Here is a 25,565-nt window from a genome sequence, read left to right as displayed (position 1 = left end):
TATACTAATGTAGTGGGACAGTAAACTTGTTAAAGTTATCGAGGTCCTTCTACTCAAGGTAGAGGCTCGCGGTCACCCATCCAGAATCTGGCCATACTGCAGGTAATGGCGTCTGAGGAGGGGGGGGGGCAGTCACCATGGTGATGACTTTCACAAACACCTGTTATTTGTTATCATCCATAAATTTACCAAAGTTTTTTAGTGATAGCTTACTCAGGCGCGTGAATGATAATATTTACTTAGGCGGGAATGACGATACTCAGATGAATACTCACTTCTATTGTTTAAACAATTACATTACTCTGAAAGAATTGTACCTTTTTTTTTTAACAATTATTGATGTGTGCTTCATTTTCAAGGGCACACTAATACTTACTAACCAACCGCAAGAAAACTTTACACCTGAATATAATCGGAGACTAAAATAAACTCAGTGTATATACACCGAAACGCAGAATATATCCCAAGGGATGTACTATACATCCCCAAGGAATGTATATACCTTGGTCTTTTGCGAGTCCTATAAATACCCAAGCTACTGAGGAAAGCCAGGTACTATTTTTATTGCAATTGTTTACATACGAGGTTGTTTAACGTTGTATCTACTGTGCACGAATTGGTGTCCTAGCATTAACATTATTGAATTAAGTACTATTTGTGTTGTATTTAAATGTTACAATATCGCAAATAATTTTGAATAATTGATCACAAGTATATATGTGTGTGTGTATATATATATATGTGTGTGTGTGTGTGTGTGTGTGTGTGTGTGTGTGTGTGTGTGTGTGTGTGTGTGTGTGTGTGTGTGTGTGTGTGTGTGTGTGTGTGTGTTGTTTAGTTGTTGTTGTTTAAGATTCGCTACCCGGAACACAAGTAGCACGGGCCACGGTGAGCCCGCAGTAGATTTGTTGTTTAGAAGAGTATTACAGTCACTTCAAGTCAAGCACCACAGTTGCTATTGTCATGAATGACACACACATGAACATTCCAACACATGTGTTAATTGCATAATATGTCTTTTTCAGGTGTTCTGTTCACCTCCAGCAATGGAGGGTAGTGTGCGAAAGTTTCCTGTTATGTTAATTTACACGAGGAGACAGATAGAATAACCCGGTTGTAACAGAGTTTCCTGGGTTGCAGGAGGAGGAGGTGGTGTTGGAGGCGGGCTTGCTGCCTCCCACCATGTGGCGGCGACGAGGACCGCACCTTATCAAGGGTCACGGGACGTATCTCCATGTAGACTCATCACACGGAGAAGAAACAGTATAAAGTAGTGCTCGCTGACGGTGTTTGGGGTTCCGGGCCACCGTCTCCACCCTACTCCACAACCCTTGAATGCATTCCAGCTATATTGTTACAGATAAAGCAACGGAAATGGAATTCGAAAACTTTATTGCGTAATTTTTTTTTGTCTTAGATTGTTTTTGTTTATGTGTAAACCAAACACGTCTGTTTCAAAGCAACGTAACTGAAGATGTATATATATAGTTATATGTAACTATTTTAAAGTGAAACTGTAAGTTAAGATGAGCACAACCAAGTTTTGAGGAAATGGAGGAATAAAAGAAGGAAATATAATAGTGTGTAGTAGAGTGCAAGTCTTACTGCCTCAGACAAGATGTGTGACGGCTACCAAATCAGTTTTGAGCTGTCACAGGTGAACGGAAGCTTTGTATTGAAGCCTATCATCACCCCGTGTCCTCAGGACCCAACACCTATAATCGCCGGCTCCTTCCTGTCGGTGATATTTCTGGTGGCCTTCATCCTCAACCTAATGGTAGTGGTGACTGTGTCGACCAGTTACACCCTCAAGAGGTTCCTCTACTGTCACCTCCTCATCAACCTCTGCCTCGCCAGTATGGTCGACTGCTTCTTCAACCTCAGTATTGCCATCGGCTACGTCTTCACCACACAGTGGAGGTTTGGTTATGATATAAGTTACTTAAACAGTTTTACAATTAATATGATGAACAGCGAGATGGCCTTCGCAGTCGTGCTGCTGGCAATCGACAGATTGGCTGCAGCCAAGAAATATAATTCTTTCCTCCAAACTGCCAAGTCCAAATTTTGGCTCATGATTCTCACAACGTGGGTGTTGTCGTTTCTGATGGCAGTGCCCCTGGTATGTGGCTACATCAAAAGCATACCGTATAGGAACAGATACTCGTGCTGCGTCGCCGACCCCTTGGACGACAATTACCTCATCATCCACCTGGTGCTGGTGGTGTGTGTACCGACCGTTGTCATGGTGGCGCTGGTGTGCATCACCTCGGTTATATTCCACAGGGAGCGCCGAAAACAAAAGAAGGTTAAAGGCAACCAAACTATAGGTTACTTTGAGCAAATTTTGATGACGCCTTATTTCCGTAACGAGTTTTATCCCGCGGTGTTTGCGATGTGTATAGTGATAGTGTACTTGGTGCTCTGGTTGCCCTTCACCGCCCTCTCCATTATCAACCCCATGGTGACACAACATTGGGCTAACCAAACCACCAATACCTCCACAAACAATAACTACAATCTATTCACACCCTCGGCCGGCGGTAACTTTAAAGTGACCCGAGCGATGCTTGACGAGAGTCAGCTCAGAGCTGTCAACATGACCCCCGCCAATATCACCTCAGACATGACGCCTGACATGTCCAACATTACCGTGAACGAAGGTCTCATTCCAGAGATACTAGACACGTCGGTCTTTGATACAGTGGCCGTGTGGTTCCGTTTCATTTTCGACGTACTAGTGCCAATTTTAGTGTTTTCCATACTAAGGGATGTGCGAGTCAAGTGTGAGGGCCTCATCATGTGCTGTAGACCCAACTCCGTCGATGTAGCCTCGCCCAAACCCACGCGCCCTTACGCCAACCGCCTGCCTACCACCCAAACATCGGAGAAGAAGGATGGCTCTGGGAAATCACAGAAGAAACAAAAGAGCAACAACAAGGACACCATTGACTTCAAGACACCAATTCTGTTTTCAACTTCAGAAGGACTTCATATTCGGACAGTTGAAGATACTTTCTTGGATATGAAAGAAAATAAACCGTTGTTAGGCTTCATGCGACAAATTGTAGAACCGCCGAAATTCGTTTATAGCCTCTGTGACGTGATGCTTGGGTATGAGGAGCTCACAGACTTCGACGGTCAGTATCACATAGATGATAATTATGATTTTGAAAAGGAACCAGTAGTTGTTAATATGGGAAATGGTAACCCTGTTGTTCTTGGGGCACAGCGCGCTGCCGCCGGTCAGAAATCCCCAGAAACGACTGAAGACGTTGATGACGTTGTGAACAAGCTCGTTGACCTTGATTATCGACCACCTACTCCACCCAAAGTCCCGGTCGAGGGCAACGATTCGGCTGAAAACGTCGGCGAAACAATAGAAGTGGATGATGGAAATAAGAAAAAGAAGAAGGTGGTTAGATTTGCGACAATGCTGAATGAAATCATCCCCCCACGACCGATAACACCCGAGAGCTCCATTGATAGCTCCTCTGCCAGCACCACTCGTTCCAGTGACTCGGGAATTGAGGCCGATAGCGAGTACAACTTAGCACACAAAGCAGACATGAACAGAAAGCCGAAATTGACTACCGACAACAAACGACAACACGTCTCCGCGATACGCATCGAGAAGAATTTACCAACGACAATTGCCACTCAGAGACCGCCAGGGCCTTACAGAAAGCCACCTACAACCTCTGGGAAACAACCTTCAACTTTCGGAAAATCACATTCAACCTCCGGAAAGCCATCTGTAGCCGCTGGAAAGCCACATGCAACCTCCGGAAATCCATCTACGACCTCTGGAAAACCTAATTCAACTTCCGGAAAGCCGCCTCTAACTTCCCGGACGCCACATTCAACCTCACATAAACCTTCAGAACTGAAGACGTCGGAGAAAATATCAGGTTCCAATATACACAACATCAAGAGTCGACACATCACAAATTTAAGCCCTTCAAAGGCGTCCCCGACGACCAATGGAAGATTCTCCAAAGCTCCCAGTGGCCAGCATTCCAAACCCGAGGGCTATGCTTCGAGGTAGGTACCATTACGTCTCCTGATAGAATCCTCCAATAAGTGGTTTATGTATCATGGTTTTCTGGAGCTACCTCTAATAAGTCTGTGATGTATCATGGTCCCCCTTGGTGGGGGACCACGCTACATCACGGTCCATCAGGGGACCGTGATACTATTACAAGTAAGTTGTGTATCACGACCTCCCTGAAGGCCACCTAAAACAGGAAGGTTATGTATTATTATTATTATTATTAGAAGTAGTAGTATTATTAGTATTGTACATTAGAGTCAGTGCAGTATGTAAAAAAATAAATGTTATATTATGTATTTTAAGCTACCTTAAAATGCGCAGTGATTAGTGCATTTGGCTCACAACCGATTGGATCAACCGACTGGATCTCGCCCTCGCTGGGCAAGACGTTTTGGCGCGTTTCCTTATCTGCTGCCTAGATGTTTGCCTAGCAGAAAATACGTATCCGATTCTCTAATGTGTTCTTGAAAAACATCAGTAGTTGGCCTAAGGAAACTATGGATAAGCCTAAGTACAGGCTTCCTGACCTACGCAATGGTAAGCATTGGAAAATTAATAGTTGATGTGGGACTTTCAAGATTGTACTTTAATTTAATATTCAGCTAGAAAAAATCTTCAAGAATAACGGAGAGGATCTTTGATAAATTGCTGGCTTTATATTCCCATCGAGGCCACTAGACACGATGGCTCTCGTGTAAAGTCAAGTCAGCCAGTTCTGTTTTCGTTTAGGATAGCCTCCGCGCTGCTGTTAAATGAAAATGAATACGTCAATAACTACAGAAAATGGATAAAGCAAACCCCAAACTCTTATTTTCTCATTTCGAAGGGTTGAGTTCTAATTTTAATAATACTTTATTCTTTCGTTTAGTCGGGGACAAGAAGCCTGTATATAGGCTTATAATGCGTAATTATATATCATATTACAATGTACCAGGATGGATCTAGACCATGATGCTCGAGTGAAACCGCTCACAGGATGGGTCTGGCCGGACTATATAATTTCTTATAATTTAACTAGACTTGAAATACCAGTAATTCGATGAAAACTGTATGAATGCAGATGAAATGAAAATTATTCAATTGAATTGTTGCACACTTTTTGGTGTAGTTAACACACTCTCCTTGGGATCCTATTTCCACCTTGACGAGCAGGCGTTGCACACTTTCTCTGCCTGAGAACCACCGGAACATTGGGGGCGATTTTATCCAATGCGTCACGATACTGCGGTCAGGCATTCCTCTTCAACGGTCAGGATTGATACGATTCCTGGTGCCCTGATCGTCTGGGGTCGCAGGGAACTGATAGTTTTTTTTTCGTTTTCCGGGTGGTATCCGGCGGAGAGATGGCGCCGGCTTGGCGCCAGGGATTGGCAGATCTTGGTGACTGTGCCCTCAGTCACCAAGATGAAGAGAAGTTCTCTGCATGACATATTATGCATTGCTTGTCGATGATTATACACTGAGAGTTTAATTTAGTCTTGGACAATTTTCGGGACTAAAGTATTCTTCCTGGTTGGTCAGTAAGCTATTGAGGTGGCCTTAACAACCCTCCAGCTGTTGATAAGTCTTCAACCTTACACCAAAACCAATATTTTCCGATTCAAATATAATGACCCAAGCGCGAGTGATGCCACACGCCAGCAACGCCACACCCAATAATAAACAGCCTAACCGAGAGAGAATAAAGTAATTACGAAGCTCAAGATGCATTCATACCGGCAAGTGTGAAGAATCTAATGACTGGAGATTCAATAATGTAATAAGAACATGACCCAGTTTCTTCTCACAAAGTTTGCATATTGAGGTAGAGAAACAGACAGGCAGAGACCTGGGCACTCCCGAGTATCTTATCTAGTATTTTTATATGAGATAAAGGACATGAAGGCAGTTAAGAACATCGAATTACCGCACAAGTTCGCAAGTGACCCATCAATTTAGTTGTCAAAATAAATCTAGTTTTGTATAAGAAACTAGGAAGCCCAGGGTTTGGCTGCTGTTGACATCGCTACGGAGAGGAGAAAAGTTTCCTTCCTCCTGCTCGACCTTTACAACAAATCCGCCTCCTAAGCCATACGCCACAAAAACCTGATACATCAATATTTTTTTACATATGCCGCAGATCCCAAGGAATCACTGCTAGCCTTCCTCTTGGCGAATTACAAATATTTGTTTTAAACGGAACATATTGACAAATATAAACAGCTCATCTGTCAGTTTTTTTATTTGCATTAATTTTATTATTATTATCATTATAATAATTATTTTTTTTCACACATTATTTTACTTTTAGTTTATAAGTTAATACTGTAAATTTTCTTTACAGTTATCTGTAGCAATGTGGAGATTCTATATTTTGATTGAACATTTATTTATTTATTTATATATATATACAAGAAGGTACATTGGGATTGTGAGGATACATAGCATAGTAATTACATTCTTGTAAAGCCACTAGTACGCGCAGCGTTTCGGGCAGAAACATTCTTGATTAGTTATTAGGCATTCATTTGTAAGATTTGTGAATCGTTGAAGTGACTGTATAATAATAATAATAATAATAATAATAATAATAATAATAATAATTAAATATGGTACAATTGTTGAATAGCCTTTACGCAAAATATATATTTAATAAACTTATAAGTACGCAGAGCGTTTCGGACGCACATCTAGGTAGCCAACCTGTTGCCGAAAATGAGTTTCCCCACCCCAAAAAAAAAAAAATTGTGTAGAATATTTAAGACGTAAGAACTACACAACAAAATCAATATTTAACCAATCCTAGTGTACCCAGCATCTCATTGCAGTCGGGGCATAACGCGAACTATATATTGTTAGAGTTCATCCTTTGTCCTCTTCGTTATAAATGTCATCGTAATCTGCTAGAATTTGTATATCGTGTCAATATGCAGTACTTATACAGCCTATGTTTCAGAAATGCTAGGAAGCGGCCCTAAGGTGACACAGCCCTGAGGTGACACAGCTCTGAGGTGACACAGCCCTGAGGTGACACGGCCCTGGCAAGGTTCCTGCTGCCCTACTTTGGATACCCCGCCACTGTCCACAACTCTCCGTCGGCTTACGCACCCCAGCTCAACCTAGACACTCTCCACCAGTTTCTACGGACCATCAACACACTTTACACAGCCACTTATTCTCTTCTAAACCGTTAAAAACCTTTATAACCCACTCTCTCTCTCTCTCTGATCTAAACCAATACCACTTCAGGTCATTCCAAGTCCTCCGTTACGGCTGAGTGTTTGAGAGAGCGAGAGACTAATCACATCCTCGATTCCCTTTGGCCGCAATGCCTCTTACAACACCACATTTTTTAGTGTTGATTGTGTACTACATACTCATCAAGAGAACGGTAGCGGAAAAATGATTACAATGGACAGTGTTCCATGAACTACACTAGGCTACCTCCTCCAGAAGAGTATGGGAACTCAAATGAACTTGGATAAGCCTTTATAAAACTCATCGTAAATGCCACAGTTAAATTCAGTTAATAAATAGCTAAATATGTCGGGTTAATTATATACAACGAGAGACTTAGGCTGCACTAGTTAAGCCTCTTGAGTGGCTTAATCTTCATCAATCAATCTTGTGTAATGGTGCTCATACTATCCCTAATGGTCAAAGGCTGGTCTACCAGGAATGTGATATTTACGTTGAATTTGAAGTTAACTTTATCGCACAACAAACATACCCTAACTCTATCACACAACCAAATATACACTGACTTTATCACACAACTAAACATACCCCAACCTTATCACACAACAAACATACCCCAGTTTTATCACATAACTAAACATGCCCCAACTCCATAATACAAATAAACATACCCAAACTTTATCACGCAACCAAACATAGCCTAACTTTATCACACAAATATAAATTGCACCTTTCCGAAGGTGAGAATGGTTTGAACAGACCACACACTGAATACAACCAGTATTTTACTAAACAAGAAAGGTGTGGCTTAGCAAGTAAGACAAAGCCGTTGTCTTTACTCGTGCTAGAGTGAAAGTCAGCACTCGACATCTTGCAGACACTGCAAGGCTTTTCCTTCGGAGTTTTCCAGTAAGCAGTTTTATGGAGGAAGGGAGGGGGGAGGAGGGGACTTAGGTGCCATTATAGATTTGTATTTCTTATATAAAGTATTGAGACTTAATGCTTGTGGCCAAAAATATATAACAAATGTGATATGGGGGGTCAGTTTTGTACCTGTTTGAGTGTGTATAACAATATAACGTACAAATGTATGCTCGTGTGGAATAAAACACTATACACTAAAACTTATGGTGTTTGTATCTCCCAGTAAAACCAAGTCGCTGGCCTGTTTCCAGTCGATGGTAAAGGCTAACCCTTGCCCAGGATGCAACTCACAACTGTTGCTTATAGTTCCCAGTTACTGCGAGTTAACAGCTGCATCAGGTGAAAGGAAACGTTGCCAGTTGCCACCTCTGTTAAAGTGATACGATAAACACATACATACACCCGTGGTAGGCAGCAGCATTCCACACACACACATTCCTACCTTCTCGTTCTATTTACATTCTAAATAAAACAGAAAACGCTGAGGGCAATATACCGGGAAAGCCTAGCCATCCCAACAACGCGAGAGAGAGTTTCCACCTAAACAACAACATTAGAGCAAATACTTACTATGCTGTGAAAGGATTCAAACCTTCAATTATTGCAACATGAATAAGGTTTCCTGCAAATTGCCTAACTCAGCCATTAGAGTGTTGTGTTGTGTGTTGAGGTTAGTGATCATAGTTCGGACCTCATTATTAACATATACATGTTTGATTAACTTGGATATCTAAAATATTATTGTGATATATATGTATTAGTGGGATGAAATTCAACATGTAACTTTATTTGGTGTTAATATGAAACATACTTAAGTAAGCGTTACATTTATTGTTGAAAGGAATACAGTAATATACTAAAAATAACTTCATATAGTATAGAAGCTACTTGCTTCCTCCCCCAGATAATTCCTGGGTTTGTGTACTGTGTTTATGGGTTTGTATACTGAGAGCGTTTGTGAATTTTTCCAGCCTCACACTGAAGGTTTGTGGCACGCTGGAAGACACAATGACTTCATAAGCAGTTCTCACACACACACACATAAACTCCAATTACAAGATTATACTGAAACAATGGCACATATGGTGTAACATATAAGCAATGCGCAAGGTTTAGGGCCTTGAAGAACACAGCTTGGCACGGGTGAACTTGTCGGCCAGCTGCAAGACTTTAGCGGGACAGCCGCTGCTGATGTGGAACGGCTGACACGGACACAGCTGGACCCTGAGCTGTTCAGCTTCCATCTCAGCCAACTCCCTGATGGAGGGCAGCCAGCCCAGGTGGTGAACTTTCTGCAAGGTGAAGGAATACCTGCCTTATACGGACCCATAGGTAACTATTAGCGATGCACAGGGAGTAATTCTGACTCACTATATATGCTACCTGCTTGATACCTGGTTGATGGGGTTCTGGGAGTTCTTTTACTCCCCAAGCCCGGCCTATGACTTGTGAAAGTTTGGTCCACAAGGCTGTTGCTTGGAGGCTAGCTATTTTAACTAGCATACACACAAAGAGAGGTAGAGAGAGATACCGTTAATGAACAAAAATACTGAAATACAAAATGCAATCTAGGATTAAAACGGTGATTAAAGGTTGTCATTAACTGTTGCATATAATAATAATTGTTATAATTAGAACAATTATGATTATTATTTTTTTATGTCTGTTGCTTTTTGTTAAAAGCTTGTTATATTTACATTAACAAGTGACTGAAATTATTTTATGTCAATGATTATGTTATAATATTATTTTCAGTAAAGTGTGAATGGTGCTGGGATGGACTGTTTTACCTGACTAATAGAACCGGTTCCAAAACAAATAAGATACAAATTTTAAAAGCTACATTTATCTTTTGTGGGATTGTGAACTAAGAGTGTTAGTGGAATTGTGAAATGAGGGTGTTTTGGGGTTTGTGTGCTGTTAACTTTAATTCAACGCAACCACCACAACCACACAGCCTCTATCACCACCACTAAACAACCACCAACACCAATCAACCATCACAACAGTAACCATAAAACAATTACCATGAGCAAATCATAGCTACCACCAATGCCATACAATCATCGCCACCAGACGGCCACTCTAGGTACTCACAACACAACCACCACAGTGACAGTGAATCACTGCGACATCAGCAAAGTCACTATCCCACAATCACACCCTCTGCAAAATGTGGATAGAATATGTGTTGCGGCTGGAAGCGTAGGTTGGCATCCTGGATATAACTGATGTGTGTTCGAAGTGTGGGCTGATTTGTTGGACATAACTGAAAGTGCTGTTCAGTGGTTATCTCTTTGGTTTGTGATACTTTATGTGTGATACTGGAATTCTCGCTGGTGGACCTTATTTATTACTTACAATCGTACAGGAGAAGGAGAGGGAGTAGGTGACAGTGCTACAGTTCTGTACAGGGGCGGCTGTCACCGTATACAAGAACCAGGTCACAACCAGCGCAGCCGTGATTTTCATGTTGGTGCTATTATTGATGGTGTTCCTGCTGTTGGTGTTCGTAATACTGATGCTGGGGATGAGGCTGCTGGTGAGGGTCTCAGAGTGTCTTAGGCGCCGAGGTCTACAGCAGGAAGCGTCGAAGTACTTGCTAACAGATGGAGATCCAACACTCTAGCCGTGCCTTCGTCAACTGAGCCACCTACTGAGGCCTCTTAACAAGCTAGGCAACTCAACAAGGCCAGCCAGGCTGGATGCTCTACTCGCAGTTTTGCTCAGTAATCATTCTGGGTAGGTGAATCGAAACTGTGTCAGCAAAGTTTATGTTATTATATTATAATCATCCTCGCAGGCTAATTTTGTTTTTACTTATATTTGATAGAATTTGTCTCCCATTACTAATTCATAACCATTACCCAGCATGCCCTATGTACCTAGCACCTATGCATGCCCCATCTATTACATTATTCAACTGGAGCTTTCTATTCTCGACACACTCGACGGAGAAAAGAGATCAGACATTCTGACGGAAACCTAATCCTTACCGACATCAACCTGAACCCCAAAAGTTGACAATCTAATACATGAACAAAGAGACTGCAAACTTGTTCGTGGCGAACTCTCCAGACAACCAAGTGAAAGGCCTTGAAGGTGACGAATGTCGTATATACTTTTGCATACCCACATGTGGACTGTCAGTACCAATGATCTCAAAATATTGGCACAACATCTTATTCGAGGCGCCTGGCAAAGCACAAACATTAAGCCTCCATCAAAGAACATAATTTCTACGCACCACCAGATCATCATCATAGATATCCTGATCAATAGTATCAAAATAATCGACATATATAACAAAGATTAGACATCAGCAAAGTATTATATGTCAAATAATCAAATAAAGCAGGAAGTTGAAAAGTTAACTCTCCAAAGTTAATTTGTACTTTTTATTAGGGTCTGACGCCTAGTAAGGCGCTTCGTAAGGTCTGTCCTCACATTCTCAAAGACAAATTCTACTGTGCTTAGCACCTGGTTATATCCTCTTATGGTGAACTCTTATGGAAATGAGGAGAGAGAATTTTTCAACTTCCTGCTTCAGTGAAGAAAAACATTTACTTTCATTCAGATCCTAGAGTAACTCATGCGTCCTCAGCAATATCAGCAAGGAATATCGAGAAGATTCGTGCCAGAATCATAAATCTAAAACTTTCTGTCGTTTTCAGCGAAATAATTATATATATAATATATATATATATAACTGAATAAACACGAAAAGAGAACTTCAGAAGTATTTAAAGCAACTATAGCTTCTTCATAATAACTAAGGATGTAGACAATACTAATGACTCTGAATATGCTGTGGTGTGCAAGCCTTTCAAACCACGTCGAAGCTGAGAGGATAGATTACAAGGCAGCCCCCGCTAGGTGGCGAGGATCATTCATATGCCTCAGTCAGCGTTGAGATACCTCTGTCAACACTCAGCTAACAACACTAGTTATCCGTTCAGCCATGAGTACATTAAACACAAGAACGTTGGCTACAGTCAGCAGATTCCTTAGAGCCGCTGAAGGCAACAGCCACGTGTCATGCAGACGTATGTAAATAAAGAGTAAACTGATGCAACCTCTCAAGTGGTCATGGCAACGGTGAGAAAGAGGGAGATGGTCATAACTTTTATATAGATGGAGATGGTGATGCCTACGGTTAAAAAAGATGGTCTTGACAAAGGCGAAGGCAGTCAGAAGAATGATGAAGACGGCCATCAAGCCTACAAATTTTCAAACGAAAATCAACGGCTAAAATGCGATTTAGTATTTTGATACCTGGCAACACTGGAAATGTTGCCAAGGAAGAACTGCAGTATTCCTGCGCGGGCCCTAAGCCTCTGGCTGGCCCACTAAGCAGTGAGAGCTGACATCGTGAAGTTATCAGACCATTCAGACCCGTTGGCATGAGGTACCTGGATCTTTGCAATTACATTATTCACTCTCGTGTTCTTGAAGATATATTCATAATGCACCCCAAAATATGCAAGTGCAGGCTACTGAACAAACCTGTATGACAAACCAGCCTGCGAAATGGGGACTTTTAGTACCACTACTACTTTAATCACTCCTGTGTTCATGACATCATCATAATGCAACTAGCGTCTGCCAGTGCAGACTACATGCTTCTGTATGACTAACCATCCTGTGTGATGGGGATTTTTTAGCATCACGTAGCTAGCTTTTTGACACACTGTACTCCCCTTCATGTAGTCTAGGGGTAGCTGCACAAATGCACATGTACCTAAATATGTTGATAAAAAAAAATCGTCAAGCAAGAGATTCACGCAAGTTGACATCGTGAAACAAAAGATCACACAAGCTGACATCGTGAAGCAAGAGATCGCGTAAGTTGACATCGTGAAGCAAGAGATCACGCAAGCTGACATCGTGAAACAAGAGATCACACAATCTGACATCGTGAAGCAAGAAATCACGCAAGGTGACATCGTGAAGCAAGAAATCACGCAAGGTGACATCGTGAAGCAAGAAATCACGCAAGGTGACATCGCGATGCAAGAGATCACCCAGACTGACATCATGACGCTACGTGAAAATATCGTCGTTACCTGGCAAGTTTGTTGAATCCTTATATATAAATTTATCATGATAATTACCGAAAGCGATAATTACCGAAAACGACCGTTGATGGGTCAAATATATTTTCCACGTGCTTTAAATAGCAGCAATTGAAGGCAAATATACAAACAATAAATTTATTATACCAAAGTAAATAAAAACTGAAAATTATAATATATAATTTAAAAAAAATATCAATAAATGTATTTTATTAATGAAATTTTAATACAAAAAATCATTACAATTACTTTATTATTTTCCATAATGTAATAGTATTTATCATTAATAAGCTACATTCTATTTTAGTTTGCTCTGAATTACTTCCATCTTCAGCGACTCATCATATGATTATATTGAAATTAATTATGGCGTTGGGCCCTGCATTAAATAGCAACCATAATATGTCTGTCTAGAGTATATTATATATATATATATATATATATATATATATATATATATATATATATATATATATGTGTGTAAAGCAAGTGTGAAAAGTTGGCATATAAAACGTGTGTGTGCAGAGCAAATGTATAGAGAGGTATAAAAAGCAGATGTAGAATAGGCTTGTAACTCAGGCGTGTAGAACAAGTATATAAAGCTGAAGGGTAGAAGAGGAATGTACAGGAGGGGTGTAGAGGCAGTGTGTACACCTCCGTTACCTTGAGCACGCTGGGAGACTCGCACCTTCATCCAACAATGTCAACAATCGTCATTGCTGAGCTGGGCTCCTTGACGCGTGCTTGGGAGGAGGGGAGGAGGTTAGTTAGGGGGGGGTGTCGAGGTTGTCGAATGCGGAATGAGTTACGACGCCATCTTCATCTCCCTGACTTCATCTCATCTCCACCTCCCTGGCCTCATTCCCTCATCATTGGGGGATGTGATCACTGGCAAACTTTCGATGGATCATGAGGATATCATCAAGAACACCTGTAAAACTCCAGGTGCCTCACCCCGCCAAGTAAAAATAGCCTCAGCTCGCTGATGAATGCCATAATTTTGGACAAATTTAGTATTTACACTTGCTATTTTTGGATTGAGTTCCGTCACTGTGACGTGGCCAGACAGTTCGTCCATGCATAGGCTCGCCGTTAACGAGGTCAGTCAGGCTTAGGGATTACAAAAATAAACTAGTTACTCGTGTATCCTAGTCTTTCTATTCTTATAAATCCTCCACAGTCAAGACCTTAAACAACGAACTAGTACATAACATTCCGATGTTCCTAGACTCTCTTGGTTGCATATATTACAATGCTTCAAAACTGCGTACTTTGAAACCAGGAGAGTTGGATTTGCATACCGGGAAGCCCGAACTCCGGATGGGTTCATGTATTCTCTCTCTGAGAGTCTACGGCAACGGAACCCATGACAGATCGGGTAGACAAATTGGAGAACATATGATAAGCGTCCATCAACTCTCACACTTCACCCCCTCCCCTCCTTCCTTCATTCTTGTAATATCCTTTCAAATGAAGCTACTTTGTAAGCTCAAGGTGTTTGAGTTACTCTAGGGTCTGAGGAAAAGTAAAGCCACCTCTCAGGGTGATGGTAGTGTCACGGAAGCCACTTCCCCAAGTGACAGTGGTCACTAACCCTACTTTGCCCAATGACAATGGTATCACCTATGACAGGGGTACCTTTGCTTCCTTTAGTACCAAGACCTCCCTAATTAAACTGTACGATACTATGTTACTGAGAAACTCCATCTCGTGGACCATTAGGATCAAGTTCTCTCTGTTAAACATTCGAGAGAATGATCCTAAAACGTTTCTTTAAGAATAAGAACCATGCTCTCTCCTCACACACACGACGTTGTGCAAGGAGGGAGTGTGTATCATTATGTGTGTGTATGTATTCATTGGTCTCCTCTGTGTGTGATCTGAGGGAACTCGCCAGAATTGCTTGTTGGCAGATTTATTTTTACTGGATCAGAGGTTATAATTATCCGACACTAAGTATATATCAAGAGACTTTGAACGAAGCTCCCTACAGGGAGGTGGTGTCCCCATCACTGACTTATTTAATATTTTAATATACGCGCTGCTAAAGTCTGTGTGAGAGCGCGTAGCCTACACCAGACATGGTGATGAGGCCTCAGCAAATCGCCGCAGCGGCAGAGTATAATATCCTCAGCTCGCTGATTACAATCATTTTGGACAAATGAAGTATTTACATTTGTTTTTTGACTTGTGTTGTGTCATTGTGGCGCCGCTAGGCAGTGTGTCCATGCATAGATTCGCTGCTAACGAAGCCACAGCGGAGTGGGCTGTCTCGTCCTCTCGAATAATACAGACCATTTTGACGTCAAAATCCCCAAACGGACAAAATATGATATTCTATAAATCACAGCGGCTCAGGAACAATAATTTTTTACTGTGCGTGGGTGGTTAGGTTAGGTTCGCGCGTTTTAATACGTCGTTTAAAGACCGTTGTGGCAACGCGAGAGGACGGGCTGGGAGAATGCCCCATACTCCCCCTAAAAAAATGATGTTTGTACTAAACAAATGTTATTCTGAAATGAGGTGTTCAGAGCATGTGTGTAAAGTAGATGTATAGAGAGGGGCCATGCATTAAATAGCAACCATAATATGTCTAGAGCATATATATAAAGGTGTAGATCAGTTTATATATATATATATGTCGTACCTAGTAGTCAGAACGCACTTCTCGGCCTACTATGCAAGGCCCGATTTGCCTAATAGGCCGAGTGATTTTCTTTATTTTCAATAATTTTTTCCAAACAGTTTATTTGAATTATTATTATTATTTTATATTAAGACCATAATTTATTGACTTAGTTGTGTTAGTTTAGGTTAGGCTAAGATAGTTTAGGATAGATTAGGTTGGGTTGGTTAGGTTCGGTCATATATCTACGTTAGTTTTAACTCAAATTTAAACAAATTAACTTATACATAATGAAATGAACAGATTTATCATTTCATAAGAAAAAAATGGAAAAGCATAAATTCATGAAAACTTGGCTTGTTAGGCAAATTGGGCCTTGCATAGTAGGCCAAGTACGACGTTCTGGCTACTAGGTACAACATTATATATATATATAATATATATATATATATATATATATATATATATATATATATATATATATATATATATATATATATATAATATATATATATATATATACAGAGAGAGAGAGAGAGAGAGAGAAATGGGAAGTCGAGGAGGTAGGTGAAGGTAACAGACAGAATACAACTTATTCACAAAGATAAACAAGAGGATGAAAGAGAACATCATTCCACATTAAGAGGACAACAGTGGAAGAGAAATCAGTAAAAAAAGGTGAAAGGATTATTGAAAAAGATATAACCGCGGAATATCCTAGGACACGTAATAATCACCAAAGAAAGCACGTATATTCCGCTGAACAAGATATATTGTTGGGGGAAAAATTAAACAAAAGCAAAGAAATAAAAATAAAATAGGTAAAGATGCCCAAAACTAAAGAATGCCAACGAATGCTCGCTTAGCTGTGGTCGGGATTAACGAAATCTGGGTCGGGGGCATAAGCAAAGTAATGAAAAATATTCGAATAATCACAGAACTGTAAGCTAGTAGGTTTAAACATACAGACATTTTCTGGTACTGAAGATTAGATGGTGTAAGCCCAGAGGCCAAAGGGTTGCTTGCCCACTACTAAAAATCAACGTTTTCTATGCCAAGTTTGTTTAAGTTAGGTGGGGAGACTCAGGAGAAGGAAGCATCGCCGACCTTTCACACTTCTAACCAATAAATACAGTTTTACATGACAGTATTTTATTATCTGGATGACGCTTTTTCTTATGTTGTAATTAATTACAGGTCTTCATAATAAAGGCAATAATGGGACTAATTTATAAACGTTTGGCCAAGAAACCCAACAAGACTATTAAACCAAGTGTTTCAGAGTCTGTTGTAATCTTCGGCGCGTTTTACTTGCTTGTACTCAGTCTTACTCAATAGTAATTATAATACGCTAGAATAATGATTAACCAATTTTTATTTTATTTCTCCCAAATATTGATCACTACAGTAAGAGATTACTTTCCCTTTCCCGGGGCTCATGGAGAGACTTGCACACTAGTTCCCCTGGAATACGACCAGCCAAGCGGTTTACCACCAGCTTGGCCCCCTTCCCACACCCTGGGATTGCTAGAGCTGCAAAATATAGCTGTACACATAAATAAATTAAAACTTACCTCTAATTTGGCGGCTTTCAATCCCTCGAAGTGATAACATTACATACCTGTAATGGTAAGATAGGTAATTATTCATATGATTTAGTGAAATGCCTTTATATACATTTCGTTCATCACATTTTGAACGTCTATGTATGAGCAGCTCAGGTGAGACTTGAGGCTCGAGGAGTTGCTCACCTAGGGCCAGATTCACGAAGCAGTTACGCCAGCACTTACGAACCTGTACACCTTTTCTCAATCTTTGGCGGCTTTGTTTACAACTTTTAAACAGTTAATGAGCTCCGAAGTACCAGGAGGCTGTTTATAACAAAAACAACAGTTGATTGGGAAGTTTTCATGCTTGTAAACTGTTTAATAAATGTAACCAAAGCCGTCAAAGATTGAGGAAAGATGTATACGTTTGTAAGTGCTTGCGTAACTGCTTCGTGAATCTGGGTCCTGGCCTTGAAGGGTGACGGTGCTGGTGTGGTGTGACCCCCGCCGAATGGGGGTCACACCAGGGGTCAGTGGTTGACTCCTTGCTCTCCACCACTTGACCCACGTGTAGAGAATGACACAGGCAAGAAATGACTGAATTGTTACCTTTGCTTTGTCTCTTTTTCCTCAACGATAACCCAAACTCGCCACTAAATCGCGTTTAGTACGTTATAAATACAACCTGCTGTGAACAGTAACGGCTCTCAAATATCGACGTTTTCTATGCATCGGACTCGATAGGGTAAGTGTGTTGCTTGGGTTAGTACCTTTCTGGTTTGGGTAGGTTAGGTTGGATTTTTTTTACGAACCTGCAAATCTGGAGAACGTGCCGGGTAACCACAGTACAATTGTAGGTCCTTGTTAGAGATGGAACGAATATTTCAAGTAACCGCCCCACAAGGTCTTATTATTAACTGTTGGTCACACACAGAGATCACACTAACGTGATGCATCAAATGAACAAATCCACAAGGGCCGTGACGAGGATTCGAACCTGCGTCCGGGAGCATACCAGACACTAAAGTTTTCAAGCCTTTTACCCTGTCGTAGCTCAGTCGATTAAGGCAGTCTCTGGGATGCTCCCGGACGCAGGTTCGAATCCTCGTCACGGCCCTTGTGGATTTGTTCAACTGTTGGTCACCTTCGGTTTGTGTTGAGCTTCAGGCCTATCAACCGAGGGATGGGGGGGGGGGGAGGGGTTATTAAGGACACCACAAGAGCTTATTGACCAACCACCAAACATACTTTTGTCCTGAACATTGTCTAGGACTAAAGTAAACTATCAGTGTACATTGAGAGTTTACTTATTCAGTTCTGAACTATGTTCAGGACTTGCTGGTTAGTGAGTAAGCAAGTGTCACGGTCTTAACAATCCTGTCACAGTTGATAGGTCATGAGCCCAACGCCAACCAATAGTGACGACCAGTTGGCGAGTTGTCACTTATATTCATAGTACAGTTCTAATGGTGTTTACTCGGGCGGGGAACACTTTCCAGCAGCACTTCTGCCGTTTCCGTCACTCTCACCACAACACGTCAACTTCACTGACCACACTGATGTGTCACGCGGAAATCAAGAGTTAAAACACCTTGAGTTTCTTTTGAATTTCGAGTGAAGTCGTACATAGAAGCCAGGTGGTGTTTCATCACAGCCCAGCTTCAAACCCCATGGCGAAATGCTTCACCCATTTCCTTGGGTTGAAGCGAATTTTTCTAAATATTTCAATCCGTTCTTATTAACAAGGACCAAATGCTTGTTAATCCACCTTCCAAAACCCCCTCTTTAGGAAGGAAAAATATTTTACATAAGACTCTCAGCTGATCACTTGTGAAGCGTCCTCGAGCAGTGCTTCGTTCATGTCCTCTGCTCGAACCGCATCTCTCTCTAAACCAGCTCGTCCTCCAAACAAAGACCCAAAAGTGATTCCATGCACCCGCCAAACGCCAGCTGTTTATGAATGATAAACGGATTACACACGACTCACAACTGATTTCGTTCGAACGCTTCCGGAACAAGTGATTCACTGACGAATTTTGTTCGAACCACAATGCTGTAAATGTTTCACCCGCGTACTGCAAATACAAATAATCGCCAACAGAACCTAAACACCTAACTTAACCTCTGCCTAACTATATATAGAATTTGTATGTATAATAATATTAATTTATATATGAGAACAACCCAATTTTTAATACCCTGTATGTTAAAATTAATGAATGCTTCTGGGGATAACGGCCGCTGCTTTAAACAGCCTAAGGACGAGTTGCAAATACCTGTAATTGCCAAGAGAACTTAACCACTTAACCTAACCTTTGTTAGGTCTAACAATTCAACACATTCTAGTATGTAATAATATTACTTTATATTGGAGAAAACACAAATGTTTAATAGACAGTACGCTAAAGTTAATGAAAATGTCTTTGGGGTTTACAACCGGTTGGACGAGCCTAGTCTGAGGACAGGTTGAAAGGTAATTGCTAAGAGATGGCGACTTTTGTTGATGAGGACATTGTGTTACACCAGATGATGATGCTCGAGGTCTTCACCAACAAGTGACTCGCTCACATGTTTAAATCTAAACATCTAGACAGTTTGAAACCTCTAAATATTTCACCCTCACGTACTTCAAATAAGAATAATTATTTCCGCTCTTCAGTGACACGTTGACATAAACTATGTCGTTGGATAGTTTGACATCAGCGCTGGTGGTTATATCTGTAGTTCGGTGCGGTGAGACCTGCTCATCATCCCCTCTACGGTAATCAATTCATCCCCCGCCCCTTTGGTCCCTGTTAATTATGGTCTGTTTAGATTTATGTCACGGTGTGTAGAGGGGAAGGGAGGAGAGGCAGGCAGGCCACGATGGATGAGTCTGCTAGTAACATATCACTCAATAAATGCCTGATAAATTACGTAATATTTGGAAATATTGATACAATAAGCGTGTTGTCGAGTTTACAGATTGGCTAGCAGAGTTTACCAGTGCTTACGTCAAGTGACGTCTGTTACGTACCCCAAATAGATACGTAAGGAAATAAATTAATATGTACATTTATAATTGTGTGTAAATTACAAGCATGTATATTGATATACTTATATGTTCTATGCAAACGTACATTCATGTTACAGTGTTGGCGTTAGGCCCAACGTATCGTGGGAATGATTGTTTTATTTCTTTGTGTGCTCAGTTTTCCCACGGGAACTAATGATTTATATGTGATCATATGTGGGTAACAGAGGTGAATAATAATTGAGTGAACTGTATCTGGCAAATTGTCGTGGGATCGTCCGTTGCTGGGTGTGCATGCCATTATTCCTTTCTGTATGCATATTTTAATTACTATGTAAAGAAATACTTACCTTATTTTTGTATATCAATATGTATTAATTATTCATTAAGTTAGTTTAAGATTACTCTTGTCACAATGTATTGCTCCATTGTTGAAATAATAAATATTGTAACTTTGGCAAATTATTCGCGGGGCAATGCAATGTGTTTTGACTCTCGCGTTATGTTATTCAGTAGCTGATCCGGAACCAGGGAGTTAACGTCTGTGGAGTTAAGTTATACATTTTTGTTCTGTCATAGCCATACATATAATAATTTTAATTTAATGTCTGGAAGATACAGTGATATTTTTAATGTGATATATTGTGACCAAATAATCATCTGTTTGCTATTGAGATTTATTTAATATATCTTTATATAAGATTTTGTATCTATTCTTCAGTCCTAAGGAAGATTTATTATTGTGCTCATTACTTATCAAGGGGTTATACTGGTGATTCGCTATTGAAAACAGCAGTTGTCTCGTATCCCTAGACGTAATTAAAGTTTGGCTGCTGTAGGGTCACGAGCCGTAACGAACGATAGGTAACAACGTCAACATTGGGAACACTCAGTGTAGCCTCATCACTCACTGGAGGTGTACAACACATTCATCATTCACTGGGAGTGTGACATACATTCATCATTCACTGAAGGATGTTACAGTGCAACGTTACATAATTTTATCTTCTTTAAGAATCATTCTCATAACTAAAAGGTGGGACTGCCAAAGTATATATATTAGTTCAAGCGAGAATGTAACAAAATACGTAACATATTTATTATTAGGTTAGAACATTTTTTTTCAATGTATTATTTTTGTAAAATAAGATTGCGCCTAACTCCGTCCTGACCCTTCACAGGTCACGGGACGCAGTGTGACCAATCACTGACCCGGGAAGTCACGCGTCCATAAGACTGCCAAGGATTGTATGGCGGCCACATCCGCCACCAAGATAATGTTATTAAAACAAGACTAAAAACCAGTGCACTAAAACAGAAGCGAAAAAGAAACAGGGAAAAAGGAGGAATCCCCACCTCCATTTAAAACTTTGACCCAAATATCACAGTAACAAAGTTATCGCGAATAACCGAACTCAATTATGGGCTCACCATAGCCCGTGCTACATGGACATTTTGTTCTGAGTAGCTAAATCTAATACAACAACAACAACGTATGGCGGGCGTCACCTACTGCTCACAGCGGACAATTGCACTTAGTGCTCTGACTAATTAAAGTTGAGACCCACGCCGCATCCTTAACGCAAACAGCGCCTGCTGGCATTGTTATGTTATTAAGATACTTAGAAGAGAGCACAAGGATAGCATTAAGAGCCTTTGAGCTCTTGAGTCCCGTGTGCTGGATTGAATAAAGGGTTTGAGCAGCAGCGCTCTGCAATTGGCCTGAGAGTTGCCGAGGACCCTTCGCCTCACCGCCCTGGGCCGACTGTTTACACGTTTTGTTTAGAATTCACTCATGAGTTCAGGAGTGACCGACTATTTCAACAGGCGACAATTTTTGTACGGGGATATAAATGCAGACCTTCTAAGATGACCCGTTCTAATGACAGGGCAATTGACTCCCTTGGAAACACATATCATCACACGTATATCAGACGAACAATCTGATTCCCGCCTTGGTGCCAGTTGAGTGGCGGGAAAGTGACCAACAACCCTCAAATAGGACAAGACCCATTTGGTGTGCCAAATGTGGTAATTACAGATGCCGTGCATTGTGGACTATCGTGTCTTGTAGACTAAATAAAAGGAAACGGACATTCCAACTCGATAAAAAGCAGCTACCAACAAAAGGTAGAATGAATGAGAATGCTCTTTGGAGCTAAAGAAGACTGCAGATAACACATTCATGTTCTTTCGTCGGAAGGAATGAGAGCCAAAGCGGCAGAGGTTCGGTACCCCTTCTCTCGTAGTCAGTCACGGGTGTAAGCGACAGATATCACAGGGTTAACATTAGGTTTCCTAAGTGAGAATAATATTGTGACAGACACATATATACCAGTTATAAATTATTGGTATATAAGGTATATTGGTATATGGTGTATCAGGAACATATCTCTTTGTGATATCACCAAAGGGTGCAGCCTAACAAGTCAATTTCAGGAATATTAACAGCTGGGTGCAGAGATAATCAACTAGTATAATCATTGATCCATTATCCCATACTCTTACCAAATTCATTTAATTATTAAGCAAAGAATACGTAAACCTCTGTGGTTATCCAGGCTAGGCTGTGTCAGATCGTATGAAGGAAACTTAAAGTTGATGTTTCCGAAGTTTTGCTAAGAATTACTGTGACTAGAATTCATGAGGGTACATACATGGCTAGGCTGCGATGCTGTGCTAATTTCCAGTAAGATTTACATTCAAAAATAATATTCCCACGAGCCTAGATCGAACTAAATTTAGTTGTGACTAGAATTATTGGCATGTTATGGACTACTCTCTCATTGGTTGGTGCCTGTGTTATAAAAAGAACACATACTAGACAATATACTGGACATTCCATAATGCGTGTGCAGCCTTTACTTTACAAAGCTTATTTTACAGTTTTAAATGGCCTGATGCGAATGCCCACTTAACGTATTTTGTTGAAACTGTCAATGCACACGCTACTAAAAAGTTACAGCGAATGTAACGCAGACATTGAGTGCGTGAGGTGTGTGTGCTGTCAGTCCCTTCTCATCGGAGGCATTTTATGTTTTTTTTATAATCTATTTCTTAATAATATTGATATATTTTTTTTTTTAAGGTTTAAATTGAATTATATGTAAGATTTCGCCACCAATTTTATATATATATTTTTAGCTTGACTGATCAATGTTACCCTGCTGCATGGGTAACAGCTTCTTCCCCGAATCAACCTACCCTGGCTTTGCGCCCTGGTGAGGCCACTCCAGACCGACAACCACAGTGCAACTCCATAGTCTCCTGAGACTGATGGATGCCTAGTACTACTACTACTACTGATCAATGGGGTCGGCCGCTACTTGGACGAACATATCCAAAAGATGCGTTGCTTGCAGTCAACATTTGCAAAGCACTGAACCTGAGGAACAAGAATTTGAAGGATAAAAAAACGCTGGCGTTAATTATGCAGTTGAGTGTATTCATTATAGTTATAAAGCAATGCGTACGCTACCACGAGTTTAAAAGGGGAGACTCTCCAGGTCGCCTCAGAGCCATCTGTTGTATGGAAGCTGTTGCGTCTGACGCTGTTCGTCTGTTGAGGTGGAGTCATCTTGAGGGCGAACGGTGGAGGTGTGCGAGGTGGTGGTGTTGTTGTGGAACTATGATGGATGTGAACGAATGTAATGGCGTAAGGTCTCAAGTACACCTCAACATTGGATAGAAAGAGAGAGAGAGAGAGAGAGAGAGAGAGAGAGAGAGAGAGAGAGAGAGAGAGAGAGAGAGAGAGAGAGAGAGAGAGAGAGAGAGAGAGAGAGAGAGAGAGAGAGAGAGAGAGAGAGAGAGAGAGAGAGAGAGAGAGAGAGAGAGAGAGAGAGAGAGAGAGAGAGAGAGAGAGAGAGAGAGAGCTACATTATACATATATTAGACAAAACCTCTTATCATATAGGTCGGAGGAGGTGTGTGCGCCAGCCTAGCTCAGGAGACCACCTCGTGCACCACCACACAACAGACTAGGTAGGGGGGGGGGGGCAAGGAAACCATATGGCCGCGTGGACTATTTTAATCAAATGCAACATTTCTAATCCAGATATTCCAGCCTGCGAGTTCCAGAAAGATGAGAAAAATATACGTCTTCATATCCTGCGACACAGATCAGAGTCCACCACGGCCCAGGAGCAGGTAGAGGAGCGGGAGGAGATGACCCAGAAGACAGCGAGCATCTCTGAGCGTAACGGAGAGAGGCCGAGATTCACCCGTTAAACATTACGACAATCACAGTGGGTAGCTAAGATTGGGGATTGGTGCTAGTAGAGGCTATTATCCCATATACTCCTCCTCTTGGCACTGGACAAGTCGCGCCGCCTCCGCCTGTAAGGTGTAGAAACAAGTCAATGGGTATTATACATCTGTTTAAGGTATTCACCAATCATTTGGGTATTTGGATTCAGGGAGTAAGGAAATTTAGAGGCTAAAGGGGACTTGGTGTCTTCTCCGTCCCTTACAGGTGAGGAGAACGGGAGATAAGAAGAATGATAATTTGGCTGGGGAACGGGATGGGTATTAACAATGAAGGTTGCAAGAGTGAGCAGGGTATTGGTACTGTCAACTGGCGATGAAGGAGGATCACAGTAGGGTAGTGTCGTGTAGGGAGGAGGCAGCCGGTGACACGGTGTGGGTATGGTGACCTGTCCACTGTGTATGGTGGAGGGCATGGCAGACACCACCTTCGGTTTATGGATGTTAAAGTAATGTTATACTGTCATAATATATGCTCTCAAGTTTAGCTGTGACTGACCGCGTGTGTGTAGTAAATTTACCTAAAGGCGGAGTTAAGGAAGTCCATAATGAAAGTTAGACAAAAATTACGCTCGCGATGCTCTTTTGTTCTTCCGAAGAGAGAAAAATCACCAGGCGAGGACTGAGTGAGTGACGCGTATGAGTGACGCACGTGAGTGACGCGCATGAGTGACGGGCGTGAGTGACGTAGACATTGTCGCGCCCATCAGAGGTCCTGCGTCACGCTGCATTAAGCTCTTCCTGGCGGCCCTGGTTACGTCGTTCTTCTCGCAGATTTACATGAATAATGTAGCCCTAACGCTAGGATGTTACAGACGCCCCTCTTGTACCGAACTCTACTATACTGGTCACTCTTTTATTTGAGGTTGAGCGAGCAATACTGAGC

The 25,565-nt window shown here is 41.3% G+C and overlaps 2 protein-coding genes across 2 annotated transcripts in view; one reads left to right on the top strand and one right to left on the bottom strand.

The window, feature by feature from the left end:
* Window positions 1–18,320, bottom strand: part of LOC123762929 (uncharacterized) — a 105,909-nt gene extending 87,589 nt beyond the window's left edge. The window contains exon 1 of the mRNA XM_069302077.1: window positions 18,216–18,320. The gene's annotated coding sequence lies outside the window, so the exon portion shown is untranslated. The remainder of the gene's footprint in view (window positions 1–18,215) is intronic.
* Window positions 808–7,145, top strand: LOC123762930 (uncharacterized). Its single transcript, XM_069302074.1, has one exon. The coding sequence runs from the start codon at window positions 1,619–1,621 to the stop codon at window positions 4,046–4,048; it is 2,430 nt and encodes an 809-aa protein (XP_069158175.1). The 5' UTR covers window positions 808–1,618; the 3' UTR covers window positions 4,049–7,145.
* Window positions 18,321–25,565: the final 7,245 nt, after the last annotated feature.

Source organism: Procambarus clarkii, chromosome 47 (assembly GCF_040958095.1).
Source record: "Procambarus clarkii isolate CNS0578487 chromosome 47, FALCON_Pclarkii_2.0, whole genome shotgun sequence".
In the NCBI taxonomy this organism is placed as follows: domain Eukaryota; kingdom Metazoa; phylum Arthropoda; class Malacostraca; order Decapoda; family Cambaridae; genus Procambarus; species Procambarus clarkii.
This window is presented reverse-complemented; position numbering and strand designations above follow the sequence as displayed.

What these genes read in the sequence shown, in the direction of transcription:
- LOC123762930 (XM_069302074.1), top strand. Translation starts at nt 1,619, where the DNA reads ATGTGTGACGGCTACCAAATCAGTTTTGAGCTGTCACAGGTGAACGGA.